Here is a 17,441-nt window from a genome sequence, read left to right as displayed (position 1 = left end):
TCATTCCTTGAATCCAGCATTTATTTATTTTTACCTATTCCCCATGGACATTTAGCATTTTAAGCACTGCATTTAACATCCATTGCTTTCTAACATACATGCATTACTTTCAGGTTATTCACATCCTGTCCTAACAGTAGGAAAACTGAAAGAGTAAGCCACCCTCTTATTAAAAGCAAAGGAACCTCCTCCCATAGGATATCTACTGTGGCTCTTCAAGCAATTTCCCATGGCAGCGCTATGAAAAATTGTTCCCACTGTTCCCATCACCTTCCACGGGCTTTATTCAGGGCCTCTCAGTACAAGTCACAAATAATGGAAACATTTTAAGCACGCTAGTCTTAAATCATTACAGGATGCTCTGCTGGAACAAATGAAACCAGAGTGTTTTAGTTTAAGGAAGTTGGCAGAAGTCACTTTAAATCCAAATATTTCAACGTAACTGGCTGGTGAGTAGAGATGCATTCACATTCATTGAAGTAAAATCAATTTGAGTCCAAAATAATCAGCTTAGGTGCTTTGCTATAACTCTGTCAAAATAGAACCAATCTACATCCATGTTGACCTTCATACCAAAATTCTCCTTATGTTTAAATGGATCTAGATTTCATTCCAATGCTTTGTTAACACAAATATACCCAAGATCATTATCAAGTACATGGTGGATGATTGTGCATATTAAAGATTACTTAACACAGATTAGTTAATTGCCACAACTGTTAATGTTCCTGAGTATGCACACCTGCTTTGCAAATTAAAGCACAATTATGAATCGGGATTACCCACTCCTGTATTTCAAGTGCAGGTGCTGCATTTTGTATCACTAAATGCATTTTTAAAATGTGCATGTAGTGGACACACTCTGAAGGAAACTCCTGGTTAGCTGTGACTCCACATGGTATGTGTGTTTCCTTCATGTGTACAGCAGCCATCAGTCAATGCATTTAGGTTCATGATCAATAATAATAATAATAATAAAAACAATAATTTCCCTCTAATAGAGAACTTGGTTGGTTGAGTGGCCTATCAGTTTGGAAGCAACACTGGGTCACTCAAAAACAAGATAGCTGTTTCTAAAAACTTGGGAGATTTCCTAGTTATGCAGAAATGTATAAGTATAAAAAATAAAATATTTTTAAAAACTCTCAAAACAGCTTAACAAGGACCATGAACTTCCAGAATTTACAGAATATCAATGGCAGTGGAACCTGGAGATAATAAATATTAGATATGCTTACTTGTTGTCAAGATGAAACTTCATTCTGGTTCCTTTGGACCAGCCTTCCCCAACCTGGTGCCCTCCAGAAGTTTTGGAATACAACTCCCATCACTTCCAGTCAGCACAATTTTTACTTTTCCCCTCCCCTGGGGTGCAAGTGAGAGCTGCCCATACAGAACAACTGAACAATCCAGGAGTTTAGCATAGCTGTGGTTGGGCAGCAACAAGTCAAGTCCACCCAGAAAAAAAAGGTAATAGTAAAGAGAGGAGTCCGTGCTGTTTCTCACTCAGGTCTTATTCCATGTGGAAAATGTAGCATTTAAACAATGACCTTTTATTCTCCCTCCCTTGTGAAGCTCCCCACCCTCCACCATGAGTTCCAAACACCATTGGCTTTAATGCTTCTGTTCTGTCTCCCTGGAGCCCTGAACAGGGGCACTGTTGTTAAGGATTGGGGTTTTGCTACATTTTGTTGCCAGCCCCCACTCTAATACCAGACTTGGGTGGTTCAATGCCAATCAGTTTGAGAGCAAAATTCTAAATAAAACTAGTGATTTCTAGATATTGGGGGAGGGGGGATTGGTAGAAGATATTAGTCTGTAAATAAAAAATAATAATGTGTGTGCACATGTGCATGCACACACAGAGTCTAGAAACAACTGTGAGTTTCTAGGACCTTCAGAAAGTAAAGAGCTGATGAGTAATGGAATGTTGAGGGTGTTGAAAGAAAAGGAAATTGGAGTTGGGAATAGGAAATTGGTCTGCTCATCCCTACCAAGGTATAGTAAGTATCCTGGAAACAGGGGTGGAGGTGAGAATTATAGTTAGGGGATTTTTACTCAGTTTTTCCCCAATTGCCTAAAATGGCTTAAAATCCATAAATTCAGATTTAAAAATAGTTGATGCATAAGGGGGGACCACAACAAAATGTTGTATTTTTCTAGCCCTTAAGAGGAGTGGTTCTGTTCAGGACTCTAGACATCCTGCGACAGAAGCCTTGTAGTGAGTTATGGCTCTTGGGGGAGGGAGAAGTTTCAGGAGGTGAGGGGAAGGAAAAATACATTTCCCACTCTCTTCCAGTCCTGAAACCAACTACGTCCTACTCAGAATAGACCTATTGAAATTAATGAACCTAAGTTAGCCTTGTATATTAAGTTCAGTGGGTTTACTCAGTAACACTACCATTGAATACCACCCCAAGTATGCTCCTCTGACAGCCTCATGGAGTAAGGCACAGTGAACATAGCAGAACTTACATCTGAGTAAACATGTATAGGAGTGTGCTGTAAGGACTTATTTAAATAGAAGTTTAGCAAACATCATTCCCAAGAGTTTAAATCTGACTATCCTTTCTTTTAAAAAAGTGAAAGCCATCACACGTCTTGTCTGACCTCCTTTATTTAAATAAATATAAATATAAATTTGATATAAAAATGTTCACATACAAAGGACAGCATCCGAACAATTCTAATTCGGATTATTTCCCCCACTTTATATAAAGATCTGTACAAAGAAAGGAGAGAGAGTCTCAGACGGTATTGTTCTGTTTCTAAACTTTCTCCTATAATTCTGGAAGGAATGAGAGACATCCCCACCAAACTGAGGTTTTTGGGAGGTGGGAAGAGAAGAAGAGACTATCCTCACCCCCTTGGAGGAAAAGCCAGGACTGTGTGTTAACCCGGGATGGGGGGGGGAGACACAGAATTGCAGCCGTTTGTATTACATAAGTACCGTTTCATCTGAACGTTCATTTACATTCAACATCTAGCACTAGCCCTGCGGACAGAGCCCTTAGGAGTCCTTTCCTCCTTGCAGAGGGCCCCGGGGGCTTAGAGGCTGACTCTGTCTGTGGTCGTCCGGCAATCAGAGCAATCAGAGAAGGCCTTTTCATAAAGGGGAGACCTTGTCTTCGTTAGCCGAGGCTGGCGAGAGCGACTCCTCGTCTTCGGACCTGGGGTAACGTCCCGGGTTGGTGGTGCAGCTGCAGCCGCCGTGCATATTTCTCTGGGTGCCTTTGCCTTCTTTCTTGTGCTTCACTCTCCGATTCTGGAACCAGATCTTCACCTGCTTTTCGGACAGGTTGAGGTACGTGGCGATCTCGATCCTCCGTAGTCGGGACAGGTACATGTTGGAAGAAAACTCCCTCTCCAGCTCCAGGAGCTGCGTGCTGGTGAAGGCCGTGCGCATCCGCTTGCCGTTTTGCAACTGGCTGGCGTCCGAGCCTCCTGGAGGGGAAGAAGCAGCAGCCCCGGTTAAAACCCAATGGAAAAGGTTAAAGAGATGTCTTTCGATCGCCCTTGAGTCATCACAATCCGACTAAGGAGCAACACTCCCAAGGCACCTGGGATGGTTTCCCAGCAGTCTTGAACCTTGGAGTCACTCTGATTAGGGGGGAAAACCTAGAAGCAAAACTAGAAGCGCGGGCACAAACGCGAGACGGAAGACCATAATAACCCCCCTCCCCGCTGGATCATACCAAAGGCCCATCCAGTCCAGCATCCCTTTCCCCACATTGTCCAACCAGGTATCCACGAGAAGTCTGCAGACTGAAGCCACAGACAAGGGCAATAGCCCTCTCCCCGTTAGTGTTCTGCTATTCATAGGAGTTGTGTAGCCATTGACAAACTGCTCTTTCAAAGCGCTTGTCTAATCCCCGTTTCAAGCCATTTTAACCAAAGGCCATCACCACATGGCAGCAAACCCTACAAATTAATTGTGCATCATGTGAAGAATGACTTTGTCCTGAATCTACTGCCCATCCATTCATTTGGATAACCCAGAGTACTAGCACTATGGAGGGTGGGAGAGAATAATTTATTTCTGTCCAAGCAGGTAAAGCGGTCATAAATCACAGACCAAGTGGAAGCATATGCACCCTTTCCTTTTTCACAAAACTCTTGTGAGATCTCTCTTGCATACTCAAAGGAGGTGCCAGGGCTGGACCGGAAGTCTACCCATCTTAATTCCTTCTAAAAGTAGTAGGACTAATTGCAGTTGCTCAATGGTGAATAGTAACTATCTACTCCAAGGCACTCCTTAAAAACAAACTCATCACTGCATGCTCCAGAACTGAGCCCTGCTTTCAAATGCTAAGTTCTGTTTTCACCTGCTTGATTTCTTACAGGGTGCTGTCCCTCTGGTTTTTCTTGCTACAACAGAACAGCCTACTTCACCAGACCAAGTAGCGGAAGCTTTTCCAGGCTCGCTAGCAGGAAACCAGGAGTGACCCTCCTGCACCTCAATAGTCCTCCTTTCTTTTTCACTGTAGCAGAACTTTTAAGCCCTCAAGGTGCAGACCTCAGGCCATTTACAGGGTATATTTTACATTGTGAAAAAGCACTCGAGAAGCATCCGCACTCAAGGCAGAGAGTCTGCTTGAATCGAAGGCACATGCAGATGGAGACTGTTCCTTCTAACTTCTGTGAGATTGACTCCAGTTTGAAGGCGCCGCTTTGAGGTGCCACTTTGTGCCTGCATTAATCCGGAATATATATGTGGACTGCAGAGACCAATCCTAGTAGGTTGCATCCAAGACCCATTGAAATGAATGAAGGCAAGTTAGTCATGTTCATTCATTTCAATGGGTCTGTTTCGGAGTATGACTAAAGCTGGATATAACCCAGTGCCGTTATCCCGGATTGCAGGAATAGACTGAGATCTTCCAGGCTTGTTGGACTCTGGTTCGCAGCTAAGGTCCGAACAGGACCCTCCTCAAGCTATTCGCTCTTCTCATTGGCTGATCGCAAATATAGGTCGGGTGAGGTTGTTCAGGTTCGCAACCTGAGCGTGAGTCCGATCCCCCTCGGAACGCTCCCTTTAGAACAGTCTCGCAGAGATAACTGTCCATTCTGAATGGGCAGCTGGAAGTCCTCAAACCTATCACTTCAGAGAAGCACATCTCACTGAACTGAATGCTGATCTGGACTGAAGGTGTAGACTCAGACTGGGACCCTCAAGCCACAGAGACATTCCATCCAAGCCAATGGGACTACTCGTGAGTCTTGGAGTGAATGGTATGGGGATCGCTGCTATTCTCGGAAGAAGGGTAGCAGCCGGTGGCTTGGTTCTGGTTCGGCCTGTGATGTACATGATCTGCTCCAAAGACATACATTTGGCTTCTGAGCCAGAGCCACCCCCTTCTGCGGTTGTTCCCAGGGGGCTTTGTAGCCCCGTTTTCAACTCCTTCCTGATTACTATCCTCAACTGAGCGAAACACCAATCGCCAAATTACTTTCTGCGAGATAATCCCACCTACGTCAAAGTTGGCCAGAGGCAAACAGAGGACTGCAGCCCTTAGTGTGCAGAAGTATCCCCCCCATACACACACACCTGCTCTCCAGATCCCACTTGAACAACTTCTCACCTATGCATCTAGGGAAGATGAAAAAGGAGCCTCGCTAAACTAACGCTGCGATGTCGTGGTGCCAGTCCTCGCACTTCTTAGCTTCTGAATTTCCCACCGAAATTCCCGGGGGGAGAGGTGGAGTGAGCTTAAGACCCCGGCATAACACTCTTCAGGATAGAGGAATCCCAAGGAAGTCAGCGGAGCTGCTTAGGAAACCGCAGCCCACAGGAGTCCTTCGGCGAGATTTTGCTTTGGAAGGGAAGCGTCTGAGGACCCTGTGGGAAATCAGTGAGGCTTGCTCTGGAAAGGCGTGGACTACCTTCCGGGGTGTGTGTGTCAAAGATCCCATGGAGGAGGATGGAAGGTGACTGATTGGGGATGGTACTCGCACTGGCAATGGAATAACCCCATCGAAGACAATGGAAAGACGCCAGAGAGGTGAGAGAATCCCTCCTTCAGGTTGGGGATCACACCGTAAAGGAGTCCCTTGAGGGCCTTCCACCTTAACTCTTTTGGGACCGCAGCTGGTGCGGATCTGATCAGAAGTCCTTCCGGAGACAAAGTTGAACTCGGTCTTACCTGCAGAGCCTCTACCTGTTGTCCTCCTTTCACTCCCTTCCCTTCTCCACCCTCCCAGTCCCCTAGATTAATTCCGCCCCTGCTCGTCCCGACCCCCCAGTAACTCGAGGAAGGATGGGGCGGAGGGTCCTACCCAGGCCGAGGCAGTGGAATCGCCGGGGGTCGCTCATGCTGTAGGCTGCCGCGGTGCAGACAGGTGGGTGGCCCAGGGCGTGAGCTGCCGCCGCCGCCGCCGCTGCTGCCGCGGAGGCCACCGAGCTGGGCGGCTGCTGCTGCTGCGGTGGCTGCTGTTGGGCATGGCTCATCCGGGGGCAGTACTGGGCATCCCCGCCGGTGGCGGCGGCGGCGGCGGCGGCAGCAGCAGGAGGGAAGTGGCCCTTGAGCAGCGGGAGGGCGGCGGCGGCGGCAGCGCCTCCCCCAGCTGCTCCTGCCGCGCCCGCCCGGGAAGAGGCGTGCAGGTGCGAGGTGACACAGAGCGGGCAGACGCAGAAGGTGCCGCTCTTGCGCGACGGGCAGGCGGGCCCGCCGGCCACCGACATGACCAGAGGCGAGGGCACGCCCAGCGGGATGAGGAAGTCCTGCCCGGGGGGCGGATGAGGCTCCGGCAAGGAGGGAGCCGGACGCGCCGAGTCCTTGATGATGAGCGAATCCACATAGAAGGACCGCGACATGGCCAGGGCGGGCGGGCGGCAGGCTGGCCGGACGGGCTCTCAGTCACGAGCTCCCAGTTCTCTCTCGCGCGCTCTCGCCAGTCCTCCTGGGGGCAAGTTGCCTCTGCAGAAGCCCTTGAGCGAGCCCGGAAGGTGCTTATGTGTGAGAGCAGAACAAAGGGGGGCTCTGGAGAGGGCTGGTCTTAAAATCACCCCCCTTTCTCTCTCTCTAGACCTCCCCTGGATCTCCCCCCCTCTACGCCTCCTCCTACTCCGGGTATGGGGATTTATAGCAACTAGTTAACACGTAATGCCTGGAAATCGACGCGCGTCTGAAGCTCCTCGGGCTGCCTGTTTGGGAGCCCTTTCAGAGGAGAGGATACGCTCCTAGCCGGTATACCCTGAAAGAAAACAGCGAAGGGAGGGGCGCTGGCTTGGCAAAAGGCGTCTGTGCCTTTCCTTCTTCGCCCTGGGACTCCAGAACAGCAGTCTCTCCTTCTCCTTTTCCCTTTTCTTCCACCAGACTCAGCCGGAAGGCCAAAAGCAGCCAGCGCAGGTGACAAGTCCCCTTTTCCAGCCGCTTCTCGGATCGGCGCGGCGCCTTGGTGGACCAATTCTGTTTCCACACACGCATCCCCGCAAGCCATCCTCCCGTAGAGGCTCCGGCATTGCATCTGTTTCCCTTTGCTTCTCATTTCCACTTCTTGCTCACCTTTCGTTCTTGTGTCATCCTCTTGTCACTCCCTCGCATTACGCCCGTTCCTTCTCGACTCTAGCAGAAACCCTGCACGCTGGAGCTCCCGCCTCTTGGGCTACCGGGGCTGCCCACCAAAGCTCCTGCCGCTGGGACTGTCAGGTACAAGCGGGCATACCCCGCTTCTTTCCTAAGAATACTCACTGAGTGCAATAGGGCGACTTACTCCTCAGTAATTTAGGAGTTCAACCTCACTTAGGATCAAGATGAAAGAGTTATTAGAAGCCCCTTGGCAGAGGTGGTTCGCGGGGCTTTCCTTTTAAAGGAAGGAAAGAGTCTTTCCCCTCGTCTTAAACCGCGGGGGGGGGGTGCAGACTTCATGCTCTTAATCTCCCCTCTCTTTAGATGACCGTTTACTATTTCAAAAGGCGGTAAGCCGGGAGCCCTGCTTCGTTTGGGGTCCTTCCCACTCCTTTGCTGAGTGGGGCCCTGCACCTTTGCCCCAAAGTCCTGCCCTGGCTGCCCCACTTGAGCGGGCAGAGTTGGTGCTGTGTAACAAGCTGGCCTTTTCTAGGGGTTGGGTCTAGAGCCAGCTCCTACATGGCTCTGCTCTCCAGTCCTCCGGATGGAGTCCCATTGACCTGAACAGAAGGTACTGCTAAAGGAGGGCTCAACCTGCTGAACATTCTTCGCTTCCTGGTTTGGGGAGGTGTGTTCTGTCAAGGCTCTGGTCTTATGGTGGCCCGACCTCGCGTGGAAGATAGTCCGTTTGAACACGGTGAGATTTTCTTCCGAGTAAATCGCATTGGGTCGGGTTTGCTTCCTCAGGCCGGGAACTTAGCAGCTTTGCCGTTTCCCCCAAGCACAAAATACGGTGTAAATATAGCGACAACTGTTTAGTACCTCCCCAACTAATGTAACTCCAAAATGCCTCCTTGAAGATAGCATCTTTCCCGCATAAGCCTGACGCTTACTGAAGCATTTTGAACGCTCGATTTCTTTTACTTTTTCAGTGATGTCATCGTGCCTGTTCTATCTCTGTACGTCTGTATTCCCTCCTGCTTGTAGCTGAATTCACTTCCTAGCCACCCAGAACTTCAGTGCCAAACCTTCCATTTGGTAGCAAGTGCCACTGACTTCAGTGCAAGTCGTTCTGGAGTAAGGCTGCAATCCCATACGCATTTTCTTGGGAATGAACCCTATTAAATTCAGTGAGATTTACTTTCGAGTAAATAGGTATAGGCGTATCCTCCTCCTGCAATCCTAAACATAGGACTCAAGTAGGCTTGTATATAAGGGTTGCACAATTTATTTGTGGGAGTTTCAGAAGCGAGTTGTAGAGCTAGGAGGAGGAGGAAGGTTGCAATTTAATATAACACTCTTTTAAAGAAGAGTGTGACTCTTGCTCCAGACATCACCCGCTCTTCTTACCGCTTACACTTAATCGTCTGTTTTCTTTTTTAAGTGCATTAAAAATAACAATAAAAAAATTAAAAGCTGGCGTCTTTCATGAGGTCACCGTCCACTGTCTCCTTAAAGGCGAAGTCTACCCCCACACACACACTGTTTTGGCTGCCCTCCCAAACCCTATCAACCCATTTGCTTGACATTGATTGGAAATCAATAGCGGGAACTCTAGAACCAAATCAGGCTGGAATCCTGAGCACCCTTGCTCAGTGAGAGAAAGTGCCATTGAACTCGTAAACAGTATGCACAAGTGTTTTGGCTGGAAGAGAGAGTGAGGCAGACTTGCGGCGCAATCCTAATCATGTTTACGCAGAAGTAAGTCCGGCTGTGTTGATGAAGCTCGGTTTCAGACAAATGTGCCTAGGATGGCAAGCCAAGCCTACTTGTTTGACGGCGAGCTCGGTTAAAGTGGAAGTGTCCAGCTCTACTACAAACGTAGCAGTCCGATCCTATGCGTGTTTACTTTAGTCCCAAATCCTGGTGAAGTGTGCGTAGGATTGTAGCCTAAGAATACTCACTGAGTGCAATAGGGCGACTTACTCCTCAGTAATTTAGGAGTTCAACCTCACTTAGGATCAAGATGAAAGAGTTATTAGAAGCCCCTTGGCAGAGGTGGTTCGCGGGGCTTTCGTTTTAAAGGAAGGAAAGAAGTGGATTTTGTCTAATTGGCAATTAGTTCAACGCACAAAGCCTTGCACTCGTCTGGATGCTTCTGGGCCAAAACGAAAGACTTTCAAGTCAACCTTTGGCGACCATTGCAGGGCTTCAGTCCGAAACCTTAATGCAAAGAGAAAATGCCAGCCGGAAGGATGCTTTGATCTCCACAGAGTTGGCCGAGGCGATCAGACCAAGAGAAATTGGCTAAATGGCGAAAAGGCGCGCTCGGTGATTTCTGACCATTTCAGATTTCATTCAGGAGGGCCCGAGACACTTCACAGCATATCACGCGGTTTCCCAGTGACCAGCGTTATGGGAGTTTACAGAAGCGGCTTACAGAGTTAATGGAGGGAAGGTTGTTGCAGCCTTCTTTAGGCGAGAGGTGCCGATCTAGTTGCACTCGACTTGGGCCCAGCGCCGACAAATCGCCTTGGGACGCAGAATAAAACCCGGTGAATGTAACCCCAAACCGAATTAGGGAAAAACAATCAGGCAGCAATCCTGTGCACACCCACTCGGGAGTCACTGCCATTGATTCGAGTGGCAATTCGTTCCTAGTCAACACGCACAGAAAACGATATGGAGGAGGGGGGTTCAGTTATATTCTGTGTTTGGAGGCAACCGGTGACTTTACCACGTCATTAAAAGAAATGGAAGATCTGCTTCAAGGTGAATCACAAGATACTTAAGCCGACACGGGTTGAAAATCCACTCTCACTGCTTAGGGAGACGGATTCTTCTCTGCCACCTCATCCCTTAAAAGTGAGGTTGATTTCACATTGGATAAAGCATTCAGCTGCACAATCCTACGCCTGCCTACTCAATGGGATTTACTCCCAGGTAAATATGTATAGGGATTTCACTGTCAGTGACGAGGAAAAGGGGTTCACAATCTCGCAACAAACCGTCTTAATGGTTGTGTGACTCTTTGGTTCTGGAGCTAGATTTGGAAGTGGTTCCGGATTGGGAGGCGTCGATTCAGTTCGATTATGTTTCGGCATTCATGCCGGCCAGTTCCTCCTTCCTAGCTAGGTAGGTCTTCCATTCACAACCTTTCCTTCCACCCCCGCCAATAACAGTATTCTGCAATCCTATTCAAGCATGAAGGAAAACTCTAATAGAGAAGTGAGTGTTGGTTTGCAGCCACTGGTACAAAATCGACTGAACAGCGCAATCCTAAAGAAGCCTATTTAGAAGCCAGTCCCATCGAGCTCGTTGGGGCTTACTCCCAGTGGCCTAGGATTAGCAACCCAAGTACAGCCAAAAAAGCAAGAAAAAAGACAAAGATTCTTGTGGCGCTTGAAAGACTAACACATTCACGATGGCGATAATGAGCTTTCCTGGACTGCAGTCCACGTCACCAGGTACATGAAATGTTATCCTCTCTTGGAAGGTATGTAAGTGGAGAGAGAAATGTGAACACACGAGGTCCATTGATGAAATTGACACCTAAAATGGAGGGACCAGGCATTTTTTAAAAAAGAGAGACAGAAGACAGGAGGTGCTTATCGCATGTGTGGGAAAAGAGCAGACGTTTCTGCAGGTAGAGTTTTCTTCAGCTCTGCCGAAGTTTCTACCCATCCCTTAAATTCGTAGCCGTGTTAGTCTGTTGCAGCAAAATCAAAAGGGAGCTTTGAGCCACCTTAAAGACTAACAAATGTATTGTGAGGTAAGCTTTAACAGATGCATGACAATGTTATCCTGAGTTACAGATATGTACACACACACACACACACACACACACACCTGAAACTCAGGATGCTTTGCGTCTTCCTCCCGCCCCCCCCGCCCCGCCCCCGTCATGTGTATATGTAACTGTAACTCAAGATAACCGTCCATACGTAGACAGCACGTAGACTGTAGTCCACGAAAGTTTATGCCCTCATAATACTTTTGTTAGCCTTTAAAGTGCCACCATTTGTTCAGTTGCGTTGCAAACACGTCACTTTTTGGCTACTGTAAATGGAATCCAATGAACTATCCGGGATATTTGGATTTGACCCCCCCCCCCAAAAAAAAGTAATATCCCGCACAGCGCAGGGTAACAAAAAAACACTCCGGTTATCCCTCTCCGGTAGCCTTCCCCAACCTGGTGTCCTCCAGATGTTTTGGACCACAACTCCCATCAGCCCCATGGACAACAGATCAGGGATGATGGAGGGACTGCAGTAATCAAATCACCACGTTGGGGAAGGCTGCTCTAAGGAGAAGCCTAGCCCCTGACTTGAAGCAGCGGCAACCGCCACCGCCTCAGCAGTCTCGGTCGCGTCCTTCCTTGCCGTTGTGCCCTCCCAGTTGTGCTCCGGCAAGCGAAGGATAGCTGGGTCGTCGGAAGGCTCCTCGCTGGGGGATTTATGGGCAGCAATTAAAGTTTTATGAACTGCAGCTGAGACCGGCGATGCTGCTATTCGAATGCGATTAGGATTCAATTAGAAAGTGTTTACTGGACGGTGGGGTCTCCGGAGGGTAAACAGGCCGCTATTCCAGAAATGTGCTAATCCAAGGTCTTGTGACAACAACTAGGCAACCAAGTGAGGGTCCGGTCAGCGCTGCTGCTCCTGCTGCGGCTCCTGGTAGCAACAAAAAAAAACCTCAGCGGCTTCGCAGATCCCCAAGAACTGGCTCGCCTGGACATTCACAAAGAGAGCGAGAACGCTTCTTCAGTATCCTTCGGAGGCAACTCCTTCGATCCTGTGTTAGTCCCTTAGAAGGAAGTCCCATTGCCTTCAGTGGGGCTTTACTCCCAGCTGAGTGCGTTGGATTGTAACCTGATTTGAGGAACATAGGAAGCCGCCTTATACCGAGGTCCGAGGGCCCTTGGTTCATCCACATCGGTATTGTTTACACTGAGTGGCAGTGGTTCTCCAGAGTTTCCCACATGAAGTCTTTCCTAGCCCTACCTGGAGATGCCACAGATTGAACCTGGGACCTTCTCCATACAAAGCGAATGCTCTGCCACTGAGATATGGCCTTTCCCCAAAGTGCCCTATATTAGGTCTTGGTCAAGGTTACTGGTCCTCCTTTAAGGAATAGTGGGGTGGGGAACTTGTGGCTAACCAGATGTTGCTGGACGATTTCTTTTTAAGTATATATGAGTGCATTTACACCCCGCATTTCCTCGAAGGATCTCAAAGTGTCTTATATGACTCTCCATATGAGCCTTATGACAACCCTTTGAGGTAGTTTAGGTTGAGAGTTGGTGACCGGCGAAAGGTCACCCAGTGAGCTTCATGACCAGGTTGGGAAGTCTAGTCTTCCAGGTCCTAGTCCAACACTCTAACCACTACACCACACTGACTAGAACTCCCATCATTCCTGATCACTGGCTACACTGTTGAGAGCTGGAGACTATCAACATCTGGAGGATCACAGGCTCCCCACCCCTACTAAGGCAAGATCTCTGCATAAGCACATTTGCTTGGATGTTAGGGTATTTGTAACTTGGGAGGCTGTAACTGTTGCGCTGTGTGTAATTTGTGTTCTTAATTTCGTTTAAAGCAACACCACAGCAGCAGATGTTGAAATGCGAGTGTGTCAGCATGTGCGTGCATTTACCTAAGAAAGCAGGCTTTTACCCTGCATCGGCATCACTGAGACTTGAGATTTAGTAAAAATAAGAAAAGCTACTTTATTTATAGAAATACATAATAGATAGAAAAGCATACCTAGTTCTAACTAACTAGCTAAGTTGGAGGCATGACGCCCAGGTGTAGGGGTTAGCTTCATGGCTTGGAGAGATCAGAGGCAAAGGGATGTCTCCTCTCTCCTGGATAGTCAGAGAACAAAGGAATGGAAAGGGCAGAAGGAGGAGGGGCAGGTAAGCTTCCCTAAAGACGTAACAGTCTAGCTACAGAAGGAAGTCAGTCAGAGCATCACAGGTAAAGGTAAACAAGCCTATCCATCTGGAGGATCCTATCTCTATCTTCCCTCTGGAGCACAAACAAAAGAACAAAACAGGAGTTGCTCTTGTCCCACTTCCAACAGTAACTACATAGCCAAGTTTACTATAGGGACTGAGGCTGCAGTGCAAGCCTAAACATAATTCCTAATAAGCTGAACACAGTGGGATATACTTCCAAGTAAACATGAGAATTGCATTGTCCCACTGGGCACTGCAGGGCTTACTTATATGTAAACAACTGTAGGCCTGGGCTGCGAAGTGCAACCCATGGAACAAACTCCTTTGAGTGCAGTAGGATTTACTTCTGGGAAGATATACTCAGGATAGCCTTGGTTTTCATGAGAAACTGAAATCCAATTAGTTCAATGGAAGTTCACTATACGTTGGGGAACTTGGGCGGTCAGATATACAAGCTGAGAAGGACATGAGCTTGGGAGCTGGGTGACGTTCCTCTAATGTTTTGCTCATTAGCAAGGAAAGTGGATAATGCCTTCGAATGTGGTAGATGAGCCTGTGGTATTTCAATGGATTATGAGCAAAAGGATTTCCTAGTGGGCCATGTCCAATACTGGAGCAAAATATTGTAGCTACACTTGCCACTTGGAAATCAATGGGAGTTAAGAGAAGCTAAAGAAGCACGGGATAGTACAGGGCACCTAAACGTGGTTTTAGTACATCACCCCTCCCCACTGACGAGACATCTTTAAAAAGTCGAATTTGTTGTTGGTGCTACATTTAGTTAAGCAGCACAGCAGAGAGTAACAGCGGTCTGAAATGTGAGTGTGCCAGCGTGTGTGTGCGTTTAGAAAGTAGGCTTCTACCCTGCATCAGGATCACTGAGACCTGAGACTTAGTAAAATAAGAAAAGCTACATTATTTATAGAAATACATAGTAGATAGAAAGGCATACCTAGTTCTAACTAACTAACTAAGTTGGAGGTGCAACGCCCAGGTATGGGAATTGCCCTCATGGCTAGAGCGAGCGAGTAGAGACAAAGGTGTTTCCTCTCTCCCGAGAGGGCAGAAGGAGGAGGGGCAGGTAAGCTTCCCTAAAGACCTATCAGTCTAATAGCCGGAAGGAAGTTAGTCAGAGCATCACAGGTAAAGGTAAACAAGCCTATCCATCTGGAGGACCCTATCTCCCTTCTGGAACATAAACAAAAGAACAAAACAGGAGTTGCTGTTGCCCCACTTCCAACACCCCTTCTCAAGAGTGTTTGGTTCAGCCCACGAGGTTCATCTTGTCTCGCAGCTTGCAATGTTTGACTTTGCCCAATGCCTTCTTGAAAGCGTCTGCAGTCATGTCTTCTGTTGGACAATACTCCATCTTGAGTAGTCCTCTGTGGCAGGTAGTTGCTTCACACTATGTGCTCGGTGCATGAACTCACCCCTTTTGACACCAAGAGTCTGTTGCATCCTTGCTTTCTTCCCAGTCCCTTTTGGTTGGCGAGCTGGTTTTTCTGTACAGGTATCCCAATACTACCACCACATCTGGCTTGGTAACAGTACTGATATACAGACGTTTGCTGGTGACTTGTCTTGTATCTCTCAGCATTTCCTTTAGCATTTGGCTTTTTCTTGAATTTCCTCTCATATCCTGCAGCTTTCCTTACTTGAAGAACCTTGGTTGGTGTCCAAGTTTCACTTTGGTGTAAAGATTCCAGCTCTTCCTTGGCTGGCTGCGTCTACCTCTTAGCTTCAGCTTTGCGTAAGGCTTCGATCTCCTTCCAGGTCTCTGGTTCTGGAAATTCCTCTCTCACGAGGTAAGCAAATCTCTCTGGTGGTACACCCCTGTTGGTGCGCTCAGAGCGTCTGGGTGCTGGCGCTTTGGCTACCCCTTCTGGATTTGTTGCCTGTTGTGGCTCAGTTGCCTGTTGTGGCTCAGTTGCCTCTTCTGGCTCAGACTCCTTGCCTTCCTCTGCAGGTATATTGTTACACCTTCTGTGGTGGAAGAATAACTCAGCTTCTTCTTCCTTTTCGCTGTCATCTGTTTGGTGTGGGCCCCCTTCTGGTCGGTGTGTGCACTTTCCTTCATCAAAATGGACAGCTCTGCATACTTCAACTTTGCCAGTTTTGGGATCTATTACTCTGTATCCCTTCTGCATTGAAGAATATCCAATTAATATTACTTCCCTGGCAGTGTTGTCAAGTTTTGATCTCTTTTGTTTTGGGATGTGCACAAAGGCCTTGCACCCAAATACACGAAGGTGAGACACACTTGGTGTCCTATCATGCCATAGTTCAAATGGTGTTTTGTTGGTTGCAGATGCAGGAAGTCGGTTCTGCAGGTAAGTGGCAGTAACTGCAGCTTCTCCCCAGTACTTCTTTGGTAACTGTGCATCTTTCAACAAGGAATGAATCATTTGTCCAAGGGTCCTGTTCATTCTCTCCGTGACCCCATTCTGTTCTGGGTTGTACATAACTGTAGTCTGGTGCTCTATGCCTTCCTCACGGAGAAAGTCTTGCATAGCTCTGGACACATATTCTCCTGCATTGTCAGATCTTATAACCTGTGGCTTTCTGCCAAATTTGTTGGATACACTCCTGACATAGTTCTTCAATTTTTGAAGTACTTGACTTTTCTCCTTTAGCAGGTACATTGTAGTATACCTGGAGTAGTCATCTATAAAAGTCAACACGTATAAATTTCCACCCGGGGATGGCACTTTCATTGGCCCACAAAGATCAATGTGAATCAATTCTAGAGGCTTTTTGGTTTTCCTCTCACTTTTCTTAGGAAATTTTGGTTTCACACTCTTTATCTTAATACAGCACTCAAATGTTTCTGTACATTTACACTGTCCCATTTTAATGTCTCTTGCCAAATTCTCCTTTTCTAGAGCGGTGTCTCTAGCTAACCTGGCATGTCCCATCCTTCTATGCCAGATAGGTAAACATTCAGAATTACTGGGTTCCTTGACCACATTTGCATGCATAGTTTCAAGATATTCTAAGTGCAAAAGTCCACTTTTTAATTTTGCAGTGCAACATATATCTCCTTCATCAGACACATGGTAACTTGAAGCCTCTGTTTTTGGCTTTTCAGTCTGCCTAAGGGCTTCTCTCACTTCAACTTGCCTTTCTTTAAAGTCAGGCCTTGCTCCTGTCTGCCATTCTCTTTGAAGATGTTTTGGAGAGCCTCATTTAAAACAGAACTTTCACCTGTGTTTGTCTGTGCCCTTTTGTGGATTCGGGCAATGACTCATGTCGCTACTCTTTGTTTGTTTGTTTTTCCCCACAGTAAAGTTTGCTTGCTCCAACACAGTCTCCAGTTCCTGTCTTTCTCTAAAATCAAGGTCCTTTAAATATGATATAATCTGACTCATGCTTTAGTCAGAATTTTCCAACACACAGGAAATTAATTTATGATCCTGACTGAGAGAGCTCAGAAGCAGTGCCTTTTTCATATCATCATCTAGATCCTTCCCACATCTTTCAAGTTTAGCCAGGAGTTCTGAAAACGTTTGAACATGCATGTTCAGGCTGCCTCTTTCAGCAGTCTCCTTCAGAGAAAACAACTGCTTGTAAAGATACGTTATGTGGTTCTTTGATCTCCTATCATATACTTTTTGTAGTTTCTCCCACATTCGTTTTACATTGTTACATCCTACGCAAACATTTAGTGCCTCATCTGATAGCGCAGAAATAAGCAGAGACTTCACTTTTGCATGCTTATGTCTCCAGGATGCCGTAGCAGTCTCATCCTCAGTGGAGGGTTCAGGATCAGTCAGAATTCCATTCAAATGTTCCCCTTCTAGCAGTGCTGTGAACCTCAAATTCCACAATCTGTAGTTGTCCTTTTCAAGCCTCGGGATGCGTCTCTCAAATGTTGATATTTCAGACATCCTTTCCTATCCTTTGTTCTGCTTTTCTTTCTAACTTAAAGTCTCCTTTGTAAATCACACACAGCACTTAGCCTTTTTATAGCT

General features: G+C 47.3%; 1 protein-coding gene across 1 annotated transcript; it reads right to left on the bottom strand.

The window, feature by feature from the left end:
- Positions 1-2,616: 2,616 nt before the first annotated feature.
- Positions 2,617-6,814, bottom strand: GSX2 (GS homeobox 2). The gene is made up of 2 exons (XM_061584122.1): positions 6,277-6,814; positions 2,617-3,444 (listed from the first exon to the last, which is right to left on the bottom strand). Exons 1-2 carry the CDS (start codon positions 6,812-6,814, stop codon positions 3,107-3,109), a joined length of 876 nt encoding a protein of 291 aa, XP_061440106.1. The 3' UTR covers positions 2,617-3,106.
- Positions 6,815-17,441: the final 10,627 nt, after the last annotated feature.

The sequence above is a fragment of the Rhineura floridana genome, chromosome 9 (genome assembly GCF_030035675.1).
Source record: "Rhineura floridana isolate rRhiFlo1 chromosome 9, rRhiFlo1.hap2, whole genome shotgun sequence".
NCBI classification, from domain to species: domain Eukaryota; kingdom Metazoa; phylum Chordata; class Lepidosauria; order Squamata; family Rhineuridae; genus Rhineura; species Rhineura floridana.
The sequence above is the reverse complement of the archived record's forward strand: the minus strand, read 5'-3'. Positions and strand labels throughout refer to the sequence as shown.